This window comes from Pundamilia nyererei, unplaced genomic scaffold (genome assembly GCF_000239375.1).
Source record: "Pundamilia nyererei isolate P.nyererei 1_Seehausen unplaced genomic scaffold, PunNye1.0 scaffold00085, whole genome shotgun sequence".
Lineage (NCBI taxonomy): Eukaryota > Metazoa > Chordata > Actinopteri > Cichliformes > Cichlidae > Pundamilia > Pundamilia nyererei.
The window spans coordinates 2214432-2232003 of NW_005187486.1; the positions used below are offsets into that span (position 1 = coordinate 2214432).

The 17572-nt window shown below is 40.7% G+C and overlaps 1 protein-coding gene across 2 annotated transcripts in view; it reads left to right on the forward strand.

Moving 5' to 3' along the window:
* The window catches only part of LOC102199573 (activin receptor type-2A), a 73312-nt gene that overhangs the window by 37830 nt on the left and 17910 nt on the right, over positions 1-17572 (forward strand). Inside the window, exons 4-5 of one of the 2 annotated variants that reach the window (XM_005738663.1) lie at positions 4115-4269; positions 14698-14721. In XM_005738663.1, the coding sequence (XP_005738720.1) occupies positions 4115-4269; positions 14698-14721 (179 nt within the window). The remainder of the gene's footprint in view (positions 1-4114; positions 4270-14697; positions 14722-17572) is intronic. The other variant, XM_005738664.1, reaches the window with a different exon arrangement.

The following is a 17572-nucleotide window of genomic DNA, read 5'->3' on the forward strand; positions in this document are numbered from 1 at the left end:
TGCTGTGCGTGTGTGTGTTTGTGTGCGCTTATGTGCGCTGATATGATCTCTAAGCACGGTGGCTGTAAGCAGGGTTAGAGCTGCATTTAGAGATGGAGGCCCAGCGTGAGGCCAGCTAGGAAGGCTGTGTACTCTTGTCTTTGTTTGGCTGATCCTGGAGCAGTTTCTTCTGAGAGTTTCAGTCACTGTGGGCTCGTTTCTCTCTGCAATATAAAGTCCTGCACTCTAGTGGAAAGAGAAAAACCAGAGCTTCAAGAGGAAAGAAGTCAGAAATGTCTTTTGTGAAGTATAGCACAATTTAAAAATACTGAAATATAAAATATAATACAGAAACCGATGATACCAGTGTAGGAGAGGAAAAACCTTCACATGTTAAATCATTAAATGTTTAGAACCTCTATAAATCAGGCATTCTTCATGCCGCTCTGCAAATTGACTTCATGGAGATATTTTCTGTGTATGATCAGGAAGACTGCCCCACACTCCTTTCTGTGGCCGTTACCACATTTGTAACCAAGAGGATGTTGGCCGTGTTTTTGTTGTTGTGGCTGGTTTAGGATCCAACAAGCTTGACGTGACTCTGTGCTTTGTGATAGGCGCTTCAATGGAAGGGAGGTCTATCTGAATTGGAGGATCTGATATTATCACCAATAAGAATAAACGTAATCTTAGATTAAATAAATCATTATGACGATCTCCTGAAGTTCAAACTGAGCATCAGAATGGGGAAGGATGATTTAAGTGACTGTGCTGTAATGTGGGATATTTTCATGGAACTCTTTGGACCCCTTAGTACCAACAGAGCATAATTTAAACACCACAAACCTACCTGAGTGTTGTTCCTGACCATGTCTATCCCTTTATGTCTACTGTCTACCATCTTCTGATGGGTAATACACCATGTCACAAAGCTCAGATCATCTCAAACTGGTTTCTTGAACATGACATTGAGTTCACTGTACTCCCAACAGCCTCCACAGTCACCAGATCTCAATCCAGTTAGAGCACATTTAAGATGTGGTGGAACAGCAGATTCTTATCGTCCATGTGCAGTCAACAAATCTGCAGCAACTGTGTCATGCTGTCACATCAAAATCTCTAAACATTGTTTCCAGCTTCTTGTTAAGTATGTACCATGAAGAATTGAAACAGCATTGAAGGCAAAATTGGGTCAACCTGCAATAAAAAGCCTCAGGTGAAAGTATAATTGTCATTTTTTATTAGGTGGGAGGCAGGCAACATGATGGGGTCTTTAACATGTCATATGATGCTTTTCAAGCACTGTGAATAGAAGTTAGATGTTATTATCATGAATAAAAAAGGATGCAATGCTTTTATGAGGTGTTTTGGGTGCTTAAATGCTAGAAATGGGTCATTAAAACTTCACTGGTAGGTGGTTGCTAAGCAACATGATGATTTTATAATATCTGGTATAGATAAGAACCTTCGGGGGCCTGAGATGTACACGTGTGGCAAGTTTGGTTGCTCAATCCCTGATGGTGTATGAGTTGTGAGAGATTCGGTGTTTTTGCATGTCCACTCTTTGAGGCATATCGAGAACTATCAGTTCCAACAGGTTGCAAATAAGTTGAGCAATTCTGTATTATTTTAACGCTCGGGCACGGTTTATCTTACTGCCAGGAACCTGATGAAGGCCACAAGTCGAGACACGTCAGCGAATCAGTGAAGTTGTTCTTTACACACAAAGTGCTGCTGGTGTTTTAACATATTCAGATCTGTCGTGCTCTCCCTGCACTTTGAAAGTAGGTGAGGTTGTGGCAGAAAGCACCACTTTGTCTCTCCTTCAAGTACTCCACTTGTAGACGGAGCCTGTCGTATACAGCGTTAACAGAAACTCACTGATTTTGGAGTTGTACAGGGCACCGCACACCTTAAATTCATCGCACGTTCAATTCAACAATAACAGAACTAGAGATGGCACGATACCACTTTTTTTATGTCTGATACCGATACCGATATCATAAATTTGGATATCTGCCGATACCGATATGAATCCGATATAGTGTTTTTTAATCAGCAAAACTGTTTTTTAAATATCTTGCTGCATTTTGTATAAGTTCATACTCAAGTTTAAAACAACAACTACACTAAAGCTATTCTGTTATACCTGTATGCAAAAAAAATATTTCATAGTTCAGCAATACTGATCAATCTAATAAACTTAAACCTACACCATCCTCCCTATTCTGGTATTTTAAAGAGTACTTAGCATAAATATTAAGCAACCTAACTAATAGGATTCCAACTCCCAGCAACAACAAAAATAAATAAATAAAAAATAGGGAACCACCCCTCACGCTCCACCTCATGATGCTTAATCGACGTAATCAACCTTAATTTGATGCAGTGTGGAAAAAAATGCACAGAAATCAATTATTTTTCAAGAAATATTAAATAGATTCAACATCTTTCCTCAACAAAATTGCAGACTGCACAGATGGTACCTTCCCAAAGGAAAAAGTACTATAGCTTACTAGGGTATATATATTAGACTTAATAGTCACTATATACAGTAATTGACTTCTACTCATTTTACATCAAATTAAAACTTTGGGTGTCAGATAATTATTTATTAAAAGCTCGACATTTTAAATGAGAATAAGAAAGAAAAGTATGTCTTTGTGCCCCCTTTTCCCTGTTAATGCCCTATCAGCCCCCCTGGCTAAACGTTGCTAGATCCGCCCCTGTACAGTTACCAGCGTCAGCTACGTAGAAATAGATCCTCGAGTAGAAAGTAATATTAAATAAATTCTAACAACAGCTGATCAAGCTTAAACGTGCTGCTGTTGTTCAGCCGCTGGTTTCCTCTTTCTGGTGCAAAGTGGGCCAAAAACAAACAAGAGACACGGACTCGCGACAGAAAAGCCGATCAGCTGATCGTTAAGCAGTTTCATGATTGAAGTAGCAGCAAGAAGAGGCAGTCGCTTGTTAAGCTTAACGCAGGAATGCTTTACAAACATTCAGAGATGGACTTACACACTTGCTTTACTTCTCTCGGGATAACTTTGTCGGAGATGAAATGCCGGGTTGCTAGCGAAGCTCCAAATGCTATCCAGACCACCACAGGTCCCGCATGCCACAGCCGCTCTATCACGTGATGCATACTGCTCCGACGTGCTAACGTTCTGAGGTGAGTTATGGTGTGTTGCAAGTTTTGTGAGGTGCTTTCGTGATATTTAATGGATCGGATTACATTTTTTATTTTTCTCCGATATCCGATCCAGTAATTTAGGTCAGTATCGGACCGATACGTAATATCAGATCGGTCCATCTCTAGACAGAACCCTCAGTTTTGCCCTGTTGTCATTTATCTGTTATTTATTTTTTATTTATTCACGATTTTACTGTCCAATTTAAACAACTTAGCAATAGCCAATTTACCAACTCCTATATTCTTTCTATTTATTTCATATGCTGCCTTGAGAGTTTGGTTGAACAAAAATGCACCGTGGCGATCTATTATCATGGCTCCTCACTTCAGCTGAAGTTTGTTTGTCTAGTCGTGCACATTGGTCATTTTTGTAGAACTATTAAAAGAGACGTGTTGAGCAATGAAGTCTTTCTAATATTTCTGCCTCTGTTACACACTGAAGCCTAATTTAGTTGGCTTTTCCTTATGGGACCCTTGGGTCACGCGTAGTTTAAATCCCACTGGGCATTTTGAACATCTAATGCTTGTTTTTACAGCTTGAAATATTAAAAACAAAACCCCAAAAGGTACTAATCTAGCAAAAGAAAGCATGTCCTTTGCATTCCACCTGGAGATTTGTGCTTCAGAAGGTTGAGTGTCGATATTTCACAGCTTTCATTACATATGCAGTATAAAAGGTGGACATAATCACCATGATTTCAGACACTGTTTCAATCACAAAGCTTTAAGATGAGCATTTTCATTGTTACCATCTTGGTGTTGAACATACCAGATAATCCTCCTTTCTAATTCTAATTATGACTATGATTTGTAAAAGTTACCTATATCATTTATTCGCTATGACCTGAAAATGGTGATCAAGTCCATGAGCTCATGAACAATGTGGTTACAAAGCGAGGGAGCTCAGACTGACTTATATAATGTCTGTTTCTCCTCTCACAGCCACCTCCAACCCGTTCTCCCAGAAGCCCCAGCTCTTCAGCACCCTGCTTTACTCACTGGTTCCCATCATAGGCCTGGCCGCGGTCGTCCTCTTCTCCTTCTGGATGTGGAGGCACCACAAACTGGCGTACCCAGCTGCCCTCGTCCCCACACATGTAAGTCCCACCAGAGTCCAGCCCATCACTGCTTTAATCCCGGTTTGTCTCTGTCTTCACGTTTGCTCGTCGCTGTCGTCTGATTTCAGAGGTCACCTGTCAGTCACACAGCGTGGCGAGGCTGCGGTGTCCTCTTTCTTCAAAGTTGCTTGCTGATGCAGTTAGTTTCTCTTTCTGTCTGTTCAGCCTCGGTGACCATCAGGTCTGACTTCCATCTGTTAATTGCAAACAAAGGAGAAATGTAAAACCAGTCAGTTCCTGCATGTCAGAGGATTCGTCCTCTGATACCTGAAAGTTTGGTTAAATTTATTACAAGAGACGTCTGTATGTGGTCTGAGGTTAATATTTATTTCTGACATGACTTCATCAGTTGCTCGCTTTTAAAAAGGTTGTGCATTATTTGAAGTTTGCAGTCAGGTGCAGTGTGCACACTGCCTTCTCTGTTTAACCAACCTTCAGCTTCACCACTGTTCCACTTCCATCAGTGGGCTTCAGCAGCCTTGGCCTCTCCTGCCCTGCGCAGCCGAGGGACGGAGCGATGGTCAGCCAGAGCTGACACACTGTGCTGAGAGTTTACGTCTGGATAATTGCTTTTACAATTTCTTATTTCAGTCCTGTTTAGAAGGATGAGAGGAGCCCTGGTTCTGTCTTTTTCTTTTTCCTGCGGGTCTCTTTTCAGAGCAAACTCATCTCAGACTCGCTTTTAATTCACCACATGAGGAGTCAGGAGATGAGCCGAACTGTATTGTTGAGAGTGTGTCAGACAGGCTTTTAATCACACACAAGTGCGATTAGTCTGATCAAAAAATACCTGTGCCCTTTTTTTGGGGGGTTATTTACAATTAGCCCTGTTCCATATCAGATTATCCCTAGTGAAATTGTCACACTGCAATGTCATTGCTATAGCAATGGTTTACGTTACTTAGTGGACAAAACAATGAAATAAGCCCGGGCATGTCTGAGGAAGAGACTGTGTCACCTTGCGAAGTTTATTTAATACCTGGAAACAGAGATACTTCGACAAACTCGATCAACACACATTACTGTGCAAAATATGCACAAAAACGAAAACAAAACTATTTTTCATTCAGTTCAATTTTATTAATGTAGCGCTAAATGACAACAACAGTCACCTCAGGGTTCTTTACATTGTAAGGTAAAGACCTTAAATAATGTTTCACCACTTGAGTCTATAAAAGACATCATCTCAAGTACACGGTTGGTGATGTGCGAAACAAGTGATGTGTAAACAAGTAAGTCCACCAAGCAAGTGACAGGAAGTGGAAAATGGGTGGGTGTAAGGTACAGATGCAGTTATCTGATGGAAAGGCAGGGCTTTAAACAACTCCACTTAGCCAACTGATGTGTCCATGTCCACGCCAGCAATAAGTATCAATAGAAGGCGGGGCGTCCTTAAAAATTAAATTTAATCACATTAAATGTTAAACACTTAGTTAGGCTAATGGTAGCTGTGCTAGTTGCTAGCGTTAGCGTTTTCTACATCAAAATAAAATAAAACACTAAAATATTTGTTAGCCTGAGAGCTATAAATGAGGGGAAAAGCTGTTACTGTTATTGTGGATTTTAAAGGCAGTTGAGCCACTACCTCTTGTTATTTGTTTAACTTCATTTAAGTGTCTTTTTATACCACATTTGCTTATATTTTGGTTTTCGCATTTTCTTTTGCTAAGTACCGCTAAGTGTACTGACACAATTTCCCGCACAGTGATTACTCTGTTAAGCTATACGTGGCCGAAGGACAAAGAGCTGGTGACTTGCGGTCACTTTGAAAGGAGCCCGTGTGCATGGGCGCCCTGGTCATTTTCTTTTGTTACTGTCTCATTTAGCAATTAATGAACTGCTGAGTGCTGACCCTCAGACACCCTCAGACCATCAGTTATTAATGCGAGCAATTCTGCAGAGTGTGAGGGCGGTGGAGGCACAGTTACCATGGATTACTTTGGTGCTGAAGGAATATGAGCAATTAATAACAACAATAACTAACACGGGTGACAAGCTTACGGCCACATAGCGCTCAGCGAGTCTATGATGCTAGCAGATCATACATGTGTGACAGTTTTTGGGCGCTTCCCTTTGGAATTCTTTCCTGAAATGCTTTAAAACCACACAAAGGATGAAAGTAGAGGGAAATATTTATCATGCTGAGCATGAAATGAAATCACACCCAACACCATCTCCAGTAAGAGCCACAAAAAGATATTTTTAAACAAGATGTCTCCAAATCCGACTCATCTAATCCGCTTCGGGTTTTCTTACAGGCTCCCATGGTTCAGCTTTTGGTTTATTTTTATTTTTTATCACTTTATTGTCATTCAGAATGTAAACTAATTAGTGGACATGAGAACAAAATTTCGGTGCATTTATTAACCATTCGGACTGTACAATATAAATTAATCCAAAGGTATAAATCTAGCAGTGTTAACAGTAAGGAAAACTGCACAAGATCTTAGGAAATATATTTCACAGCACTAATAGCAGAATAAAAACCAGTCTACATTCACTATTTCAGGCCTGCAACTGCACTGCCCTAAATAAACAGTCATGATGTTAGTTGTATAGTCACTGATATGAATGATGAGCGGAGATTTCAGAGGGTTGCAGGAAGTATACCAGGAGTTTTTCCTGAGGATACGTCAGCTTAGCTGATTATATGTGATCCATGTGTCTTCAGACGTCGTCCCGCTGTTTCCTCCTCCGCTGATATCTGCTTCGGTTTGATGGATGTTTGTTTAATGTTGGCGCCAACCCGGAACAAGTCGGCGAGTGGTGCTTTGGTGTGCATGTAATGGTAAATGGCCTGTATTTGTATAGCGCTTTTCTAGTCCCTAAGGACCCCAAAGCGCTTTACACAACCTGTCATCCACCCATTCACACACACATTCACACACTGGTGATGGCAAGCTACAATGTAGCCACAGCCACCCTGGGGCGCACTGACAGAGGCGAGGCTGCCGGACACTGGCGCCACCGGGCCCTCTGACCACCACCAGTAGGCAACGGGTGAAGTGTCTTGCCCAAGGACACAACAACCGAGACTGTCCAAGCTGGGGCTTGAACCGGCAACCTTCCGATTACAAGGCGAACTCCCAACTCTTGAGCCACGATCGCCCCATGTGTGGCTGTTCTGGGGCGTGTTTGACAGTCACACATGGATCAATGTTGCTGATACAGGTAGTCGCTCCCAGAGGAACAAACAAAGAGACGCAGGCGATTATCTACAAATAAATTCAGAATTTTTTGGTGTACTGGTTACCCCTGCATGCCTCTAGCTAGCTTCAAATGTCACCATTTAATATACGCCCTAATGAAATACTAAGACGGTAAATGGATACCTTTTCTTAGTCACCACGCTCATCGTGTTTCCTGATTTAACGCTGTCATAAACCTTTCAGACACCCCACAAATTCTCGCTGTTTTAGGACTGAGAATAAAACCATTTCACCAAATTCCTGATTAATTTAGTTTCTGTGATTCGGAGGCTGTTTCAACCCGACAGCAGCAGCGATGTTCTCGGCTGCTCAGCAGCAGGGGAAAAAGAAAACCCATGCACAGCTTCCACAGTATGGAAGAGAGGAGTCAGGGGCCTCTGCATTATTGATGAGGCTTTATATAGGCAAACAAAACTAAGCAGAGAGAGACGCTCGCAGCTCTGCCTCCGAGGGTGGTGGTGGTGGTGTTGGCGGTGGGTGGGAGAATGGGGAGTGTGGGGGTGGGAGTGAAGAGAGACATGCAGTTCTCTTAACTTGGCTATTGTATCTGCACGGTGCTAAAGCACGGCAGGAAGAGGATAAAAAAGACAGCAACACAATGCAATCTGGATACCAATGGTGATGGAAAAACAACACCGCTAAGAAGCTTATGAAGCATCTTACCTGGGAGCAGATAAATGAATAAATAAACAACAGAAAACAAAACAAGATCAGCACTGGGGGGAAAAGAGTGGATCAGATAACAAAAGATGATACAGAGGGGATTAGAAAAATGCAGCACCTATAAGATTTGTAAAATCAGAGGGGAGTGAAATGAAATAAAATAGCCAGGGTGGAACAAATGGAGTCATGCTGCATGTGTGTAACCCTCTGTGTGCGTGCAGGAGTGCATTATTGCATGAATGAGTAGGTGTGCAAGGACAGGAGAGGGGAAGTAAAAGGAGGTCACTCAACTCAAAAGGAATGTATTTAAAAGTCAGCTAATATGCATTTCTGGAAGAGGGCGATGAAAACTCCACTCGCCCGCTGCGTGAAGGTGGGTAAAACAAACGGGAGGTGCGCTTGCGGTTCCCCTCTGCAGCCGCTTTTGTGTCCGTTGCTTATTTTGCAATTGATTAAACCTGTTTTTTCAATATAGGAGATGGAGAGGAGAGAGGTGGGTGCAGTGGGGAGAGGAGATATGGAGGGATTTATTTCTGCTGCCTTTTTTCTTTTTCGTATGTGTGTGGTGCTGTTGATGTTTTTCAGTTACACCACGGGCGCCGCTTTAAAAAATAAAAGCAGAGGTGACTCCGACAATCACTCAAACAGCCTGCAAAGTCATCAAGGACGGCTGCTAGCAATTCAGTTGTTGAAGGGGACAAAAAAACACCACAGACACCCTCTGTTACAACAGAGGTTACTCATTTAGGACGTGCAACACCTGCTCGATGAAGTGAGGCATTTAAAGGTGTCCTGTCTGCTTGTTAAGTGACGACATATCAACCCTGTTTCCGGGTCCACCTGTCTTCTGTGTTTGACGATGAGCCTCTTGTCTTTTAACCTGCTTTCCCTTTTAATTGTAACGAGTCCCACAAAACTGTTGAGGGATCTGTTTCAGAAAAGAATCGCTCACATGGCCCCAACTATGCCGCTACATAGTATCTTTATTTTTCTCGACATATATTTGCGCCTCTCTGAAATTAAGATCATCCCTGCTATACTGTGTTTACAGTAGCTAACCATAGCTCTGTAGATAGCCACCAGGTAGTAGCTAGTCGTTAGCTAGCCCACTTTCACTAACCCTCCAAACATCGCTGATATTTCATCTTCTCTTTTATATCCAAAGTTATAGCAGTGCTGTATGTCAGACCATGGTATACCTGCTAATTAAGCGTTATAAATGCTCTTTTTCATAGATTCTTGGACTCCAGAGCAGCCACCCTGGTTATTTTATTGGAGCTCAAAGAATTTGAGTAGTTTCTGCCTCTAAAGGTAGCAAAAATCTGTTGTCTCCTCCGTCTTTAAGCCATCTTTCTTCTAATTGGCTGCCCCTCACAAATAGCTGGTGGGTGGAGCCTAATTTCCTATATCCGAGATGTCACACAGAGCTAAAAGTTGAAAAACTAACTAAACGTTTGCATTTCGAGCAGTCTGAAGCCTGAACTTCATTATTTTAAATTTTGGTCATGCTTAATATAAGAATTTGCCTTTGTAAATGGCAGAGAACTCTTCATCTAACTCTGGAAAGCAAACTTAAAAAGTATGCCAGAAAATTTCCAGTATTGTATTATCTATGCAAAAGTGGTCCACGGGCGAATGAAAAATTGTCAACATCTTCCTCCAATTCGCAGTTAAAACACTTTGTCAGATTAAATTAGAATAATTTGTTTGGATTTTTTTGAAAGAGACATCCATCAAGTGAAAACTTCTGCCACCTCATTTCATATCAGCTCTCAGCGACTCTGCTGATTTTTACATTTTCCCCAGATGTTTTATTCTTGGTCATGCTCGCATCGACACCCGAGCATAATGCGCTCTTCTTGGTCATTTATTATTAATGTGACAGCAACAAATTGGCCACACCTGTTGCCAGTTGGATTTCAGAGTGTCCTGTGTGTTTGGGAAGTCGTTCTAGTTATTAATCATACCTGTTCGGAGCATTTTCCTCGCTCCCTAACAGCATCCGTGTGCCAGCTACACTGCTTCATCTTGTAAAATGTCAGAGCTCTGCATCACACTGCGCACATTTAATCTGAATCTCTAATTAAAATGAGTAGCAATGCGATTATGTCATAAACAGGCAGCTGCAGTCTGAACAGACAGCCAGAGAGACAAAGACGTATATGTCTTATTAATATCCTCTTGAGTGTTTAAAACCCCTGAATCTGGACCTGAAAATGCTAACAGATCATTAACTGAAGCACTGATTTGTGAAATGAGGACAACAATAAAAAGAATTGCAGAGTCAGGAAGTGTTTTTGGAACAAACGCCCACTCGTGAACTACATATCTTTAAGGGCTTTTTTTCTGTTTGCATTCACACCACCAACAGAAATGTTAACGGCCCATTTGTGCACACTACATCGGTCACTTCGACCACAAGCAGTGATGTCACCACTGCCGAGGGCATGAGGACTCGCTGCAGTAATCTCCTGATAGAGGTGTCACCACACAGACAAAAACCTCCAGGTTTCTTCTTGTTCAAAGGGAGTTTCTCCTTTCCACTTGGGGACAGCACCTTGAAGTTAATCTTATAAATATAAATGAAATGGAAATTAATTCCACTTATGATTTGTGCCAGATTTACCAACATGCATTTGGCTAATATTTTCTCTAGCCTTTGTAAACCCTAGATTTCATACACATGTCAACTGTTAAATGGATTCTTTGTCAGTAGGGCTGTGGAATTAATAACATTTGCGTACAATTATGGCTATATTGAGATGAAATATTTTTTTCTGCATGCTTTTAGTTTTTTGCAGTAGTGCTATCCTTATGTCTTTTCTCAAAAATGTCATATTCACTTAAAAGTGGTGGAGAGGTTTCAGTCAGCTCGACTCAAGATAACAGGAACTGTTCAGATTTTAACAGTAAAGCCACTTACGCTGGAAATACTTCTTCATCAGTATTTCCAGCTGATCAGACATCTTAAAATCAAAAATGTTGTAAAAGTAAGCTGATTGTGTTAATTAAAAACAGTCTCAATATGCTTACATAAGTAAAGGTTCCTTGTTGCTCGGGGTTACCTACTCTATAATAGAAGCTAAAAGCCTGTCCCAAAGGCCCTGTGTTGAACATTTAGTACAAGGCAACACCAGTAATCCAAACACAGAAAGGACCAGTTGGAAGAATAGGTCAGTAAAATCTCTGAAGGGATTGTCTCACTATTCAAAGCTTTAAAAGTTCAAATAAAATCCGAAGCTGACAGAAACCCAGTGAAAAGAATTTGGAAATTGAAAAGAGATGATTAGCGTTTTGGACTGATGGAAGTTGATTCAGAGACAATTTGTTAAGACTTTTACAGTAACTGATTGAGAAGAGATGAAAAACATGAGCAGTTTTCTCCAGTTCCCGCTTGGAATTCACAAGAATAGACTTAGCAATGGTCCTTACGTAGATGGAAAAAAATTAGATCCTGACAGGAAGCTGTCCAAGATAACCTCAAGGTTACATGAGCTGGATTTAACAGAGGAACTTGGCAGACCCAAGGCATTATTTGATCTTTGATATGGTGCTATCTGGAACAGTTGTTACGAGTCTCTGTTTTGCTAAAATTTAACTGTAGAGGTTAAGTACTTAACTAAGACCTGATGGCAGTCAGGCAGTTATTTAGATCAGCAAGGTCAGAAAGAAAGACCAACCGGATGTCATCCGCAAACAAATGGTAAATCAAACATCTGTTTAAGAGCCCTTTTCTGAAAAGGAACGATTAATAGAGACTGAGAACATTTTGCCCATGAGATGAGATTTAATCCAGTCTAATGCAAGTATTGACAGATGATCTCAGATCAAACACAACAAGGGAAGTATTGTTACCGGCATCTGAAGGCATTAAAATTAAAGGAATTGAATGTTTTTAAAGGAAGATAAGACCATCAGCAACCAAAACAACAAACCCATTATTTGATGATACACTGACACCAAGTTGAACCTAACCAGAAACTGAAGGGTCAGCGAGAGAGATGTTTTCAGTCAGGATTTGAATAACAGGAGGCTGTTGCATAGTTACAGAAAACTCTGTCCTGAATATTTCCTTTGTTTTGTGATTTTGTTAAGAATTTCTGCACATCTTTAGCTTTGAACTTGTTCTCTCCTCAGCGAAGGAGCCTTCTAGTCATTTAAAGAAAAACACCATTAGTTTTCTCTGCTAGGTAATGAAACATGCAGTCTTCACAATGCAAAAGTAATTGTTCCCACTTAATGATCGTTATTGGATCCATTATCACGGCTGTGCTCCCTGATTTTACAAGACAAGGCACCAGAAATGAAATATACCTAGTAAAACAAAAAGAGCTCCGGCCTTTCTTTCTCATATAGGCGGCAGATTTGCATCAGTGTGGGTTTAGCATACAAAAAAAATAATGTGTTGGATTTTCTGTTTAATTAGCCGTCTTCCCAAACCTTAAAATGACAAAACCCAGTGTGAAACGCAGAAAATTTCATGCGCCAAAGTCCTTCTGTCGCACTCTGTCATTATGTCATGATGGCTGCGGTCCATCATGGTCTGCATACTTGCCACCAAGCCTCCATTATTCACACCACAGTGCGAAGTGGAGGCAAACTGGAATTGATTCTGTCTGAGTACACAGACCCACAGCTTTCACACGAAGAGGCCTGGAGCTGCAGCATTTAAGCATAAGTCTAGCCTCTTTTTCTTTTTTTTTTCTTTCTCCTTCAACATGGGCCCTATTTTCTCATCTCTATCCATCTTAGCAATCGATTCTGACCAAAATCTCATCAATTGCTTTATTATGGAGCTACTTACATCTTGTTTGTCTGGGTGCAGCTTTCCAAAGAAGTCCTAAAGGATCAGTGGACTCTACACCATGTCTTATTAACTCATTTGATGCAAAAATGAAGCTGGCAGGTGCTGTTAGAGAAATCCAAAGCTGATATTGACCTGATTGTTGCTTTACTGCGTTTTTTCTTTCTGTTTTCGTTGGACAAAGCAGCTGGCCTTTAAAATGTGTCTGAACTCTTACATGATAGAGTTCGTGTGTAGTGTTTGGGATCGTTTCATATGCAGACGTGTGCTTCAAATATATAGTATAATTCTGGGGCTGCTGTGTGTCGGCTTAGGCAGAATTTTGACATTTCCAAATGGTCACCATCAGTCCAACATGTTAGGTTGGATGTGCTGATCCAAATCACCTGTTTTGGATTATTTTTGTTTTAAACCAAAAAGATAAAAGGCCGACATTACGCAGCATCTAAATTAGAAGCATTAGGGCGTCAACACCAGCCTGCCAGAGGGCTCGACTGCCTCTCTGGATGGCTTTACAAAGAATGAATTTTGTATTTAAATCATTATCAACTCAGATTTTGTAATAAAATCTCTCGTTATTTTTACACGTGACCCATTGACTTCAGTTAAATAAACAAATGGCTGGGGGCAATATGTGCTATCTTATACTTGAGGCAGCTAGCTTGCCCATTGTACACTGTTATTTCAAAAGTTTTAAACTTTTAAGTTTTACTCGGCAGTACTTAATATCAGCTACACTATAAAATCGTCTCCAGGGGCGCTACATTTGTCTGTTCTACTATTACTAATGGGACTGTCCATCAGTCACTGTGTTAAACTATCAACTTACCCTCAGCTAAGGGAAAAGAAGAAGGCTTGTTCACCACATTGATTCACTAAGTTCATTGTCAGGAGGCAGAGCACTAAATTAGCATAACACCAAAAGCCCGCGCAAAAATTTAATGATAATAGACTTGAGGGATTGGCTGTATTAGCAACCAGTTGGAAAGTAGGGGGAAAGACAAGAGAAGTAAAGTTACAAAAAGGGAACCTTATGTTAACTAAGCAGATTTACCAGTTCTCATAGTCCAGTGCTTAGAAAAACTTGATCACACTTTGTAAGTAATATTTATCACTGAAATTTTACCGCCTAATTTTAGCGCCTAAAACTAACCGACTAGCTTTACGCTTCCAAACTTAACTTAGACTTTGTTGGATATATTGATCCAATCTCCCAGCCCTAGTTCCACTTCTATAAGCATCTATTTCAAGATAAAAGCAGCCGTTAGTTGAGAGTGGCATATTTTTCATGTCTGATTTCTCTGTAGCTCCATGTTGGTGTCCTCAGCTGAAGGTCTGACTCTCTGAGCTCAACCTTTCTGCCTCTTACATGACTTCTGTCAGGAAAGTTTTGTGTGTCTGACATCAGCGTGCTGTTGCTGTTAACTTGTGTTTGTTCGGCTTCACTGTGATCTTCTGTTCTTTTCACACATCATTCAGTCTCTATTTTCAGCATCATTTTAAGTTCCTAAAATGTACCATCTTGCCTTTGGAACCATGCTTATTAACCTCTTCATGATCCATGTGGGATAAGAAACTAGAAGCCCTGCTCTGGAGCGCAAGAGGGGAACAAAAGGTTATTCAGGGCTGACTTATCATGTCCTGCTTTTTTATCTGCCTCTATTTCATCCACTAACTGAAAGAAGATAGCAATAATTTCTCTGTTTGCTTCTTATGTTCCTTTTCAACAAGCACGCCTTTCACATTATGGTGGAGGTAAGAGCAGTTTAAATGAAAACACTGTTAGTTTTCCCTCCTTTTTGGGTTCAGAGCTTGGTATGAATTCTCCACCTCAATCCCAGACCACCATTTTGTGTCTTCTTTAGTTGACTTTTCTTTTTTGTGCCTGGATTGTTTGCATGGGTGGATGGTTGTGTTTTTTTTTTTTTTTTAATTGTTTCTTGCTGAAGATGCATTGTGCATGGCGGAAAATGGCCAACGCGGCTCTGAATGCAGCCCTCCTTTTATATTTTTCTTTGTATGAATGTCCACCTGTGATGTTTATGTAACACATTGTGTGTGATGTGACCCAGTTTCCAGAATGGTATCTGCTCAGACCTATGGCTCACCATTTTTCCATGCAGAGATGGCAGAGGTGTTTGAAACTGAAACTGCGGCTTGCTTTTCCATCTCATTTGCAGACTGAGGAGGAGTACAGATACGTTTTTACATAAGTAGGAGCTTTGCCACTTATCTGGAACATTTTTCAAGTGAGAGAGTGTAAATTGCTTAAGTACAAGGGAAGCATAAGCCTCTTGCAAATGTACCTTGGCTCAAAATTTAACAAATTGGAGTCGAAGTATGGCGCCAGACCTTTCTGGGGGAAAAAAGTAACTCACTAAATAACTCGGGGATTTTAGTCCCTGGCCTTGCTCCTTTAAGGTCATGTCAACAACTTTTTGTTGTTGACATGGTCTCAAGCTTTACGGCCATATCAACAACAGGAAATGACCTTACAATAATGGAGTTTTAGCCAGAATACCTACTCATTGTCCTAAAACCAAGCTTGGCATTTTGGTTTTGTTAGATCTACTTATCTGCACCTAAACCCAGGACACCCAAACCAGACTGAAAGACCTGTTTTGATGTAATAGATGAAGGTGTAACTTGATTAGGCCATAGGAGATGGTTGAGGGTTGGGAGGAACGGCGTGAAGCAGCAGATTCTGTTTTCCTGTTTCCTGTGGTCTGCTGACTAAGTGTAATGCGCCCCCATTTGAGGCCACAGCGCCCTGCGATCGGACAAGGGATCCGGTGACTCCCACAGGACGCCTGGCGGGCTGGGCCCCCTCGTCAGGCTGAAACCCAGAAGAAAGACGAGTTTTCAGAAGCGATGGAGAAAAGAAGAGCGTCCTGCAATGACAGGTCGTCTTCAGGATTGTGTCTGATGCTTATCAGGCAAATCCATAGTGGCTTATATCTTTAGGGTTTTAAGATGACGTTCTCATACGTTTTTGTTTTTTTGCCAACATTGGGGTTTTGAGCATGGCCACATCCTTCTGTGATCAGAGTGAGCATCAAATACTTTTCAGTTTCACTGTAACCCAACACAGGCGAGGCTGAGGAAAAGTTAATACCATGCATGTGTTTACTGACGATTTATTGATCACATCAACACCAAATCAGTTTTAATTTTCAGTCAGAACAAAATGTACCAGAGCTTATTGTTCTGACAAATTACTATGCACGGTAAAATGGTCCTGAGCTGATTTAAATACTGAACAGAATCATAATCAGTTATACTGCCAAGAGCGATAGATGCACTGGAATTCTTCTTGATTGCTTTTTTGCAAGCTTATGTAACACAACAACTCCTCTAATTATACTTTTATTGTCAAATTGGAATCGGAATTTAAAATGTTGGACTACAAAGCCCAGGAAAGACACAGGAATTTGACTTGAGACAAATTAGAGAACTGTTTTGTAACAGTGAACAGAGCTCGTGTCCTTGTATTATAGCCTGATTTTGTTAACGAAACCATGATCAGAATAACAATCACATCAGAAAGTGAGCTTAAAGTGGACATGCATTTCTCGTTTACAGCTCCTCATTTATATTTTCGGACTCAAATAGAGTAGCTTTGTGTGATTCCAAGTTGAAAGTAACCCTTAATTCAGCCCCTCAATTCATCTTCTTTCTGAAACGAGACATTTTCAGAAACTTTCATCTGATTGGCTGTTCCATATAAACACAAGGTTTGAACAGCAGGTAGGTCAGGCTTTTGTGCCCTCCTGACATCATATAAAGCAAAGAGTATTACAAACTCTTACTTGTATTTACTCTGACCTCATCATTTTTAACTTTGCTTTTCATGTTTATTATGAGCATCCACTTCTGGAACGAGATATATTTAACAAGAAAATAAGCATAATAACTCCTTTTTAATGGATGTACTAGAAACTGCTTTCATCCTCTTTTCTGGCATAAAGAGTCCTTCAATAGCAAGTGTTTGTTGACCTATTTTCACTGAAAAGTGTCCCCACTCATATTTACTGCTAAGCTATTCTGTTTATTCTTTTTTTCGCCCCCGTTCTACTTTCCTGATTCTGGAAAGAAATGATAATCTTCACCCCACCTTCTCTGGACCTCATCAGATGTTGGGTTGTCGTAAGGCAGATTCAGAGTCTTACATTGGTATCTCTGTACACAGAGCGAAACCAGTGTTGAGGCTGTGGTTTCATACATGCAGTTACTCAACAAACATCTGATGGCTTGGCATTGGTTGGAATGGAGGTTTGAACCAGAAAGGGAATTAACCAGTTACCACGAAGAGAAAGAAGGCTGAACCATTTCTCTTTGTTGTTTAGGTCATGGTAAAAATCTAAACTTTAAAGTCTTGTAATGCTCATTTTCTAAGTTATGGTCCCCATTAGAGTCAAAAAGGATGATGAAAGCAAGGTATTCTTGAGTCAGGCTCACCCCTCAGTGGTCTCACAATGTTTTAAAACACCAAGATGGCAAAAATTCTCAGTTTAAATATATAGTCAGTCATTTTTCTGATGCATTCTCATAACCATTAAAAGTATAAAGTGTTATACATACAACATACAAAGTTTTACAGCCTCTT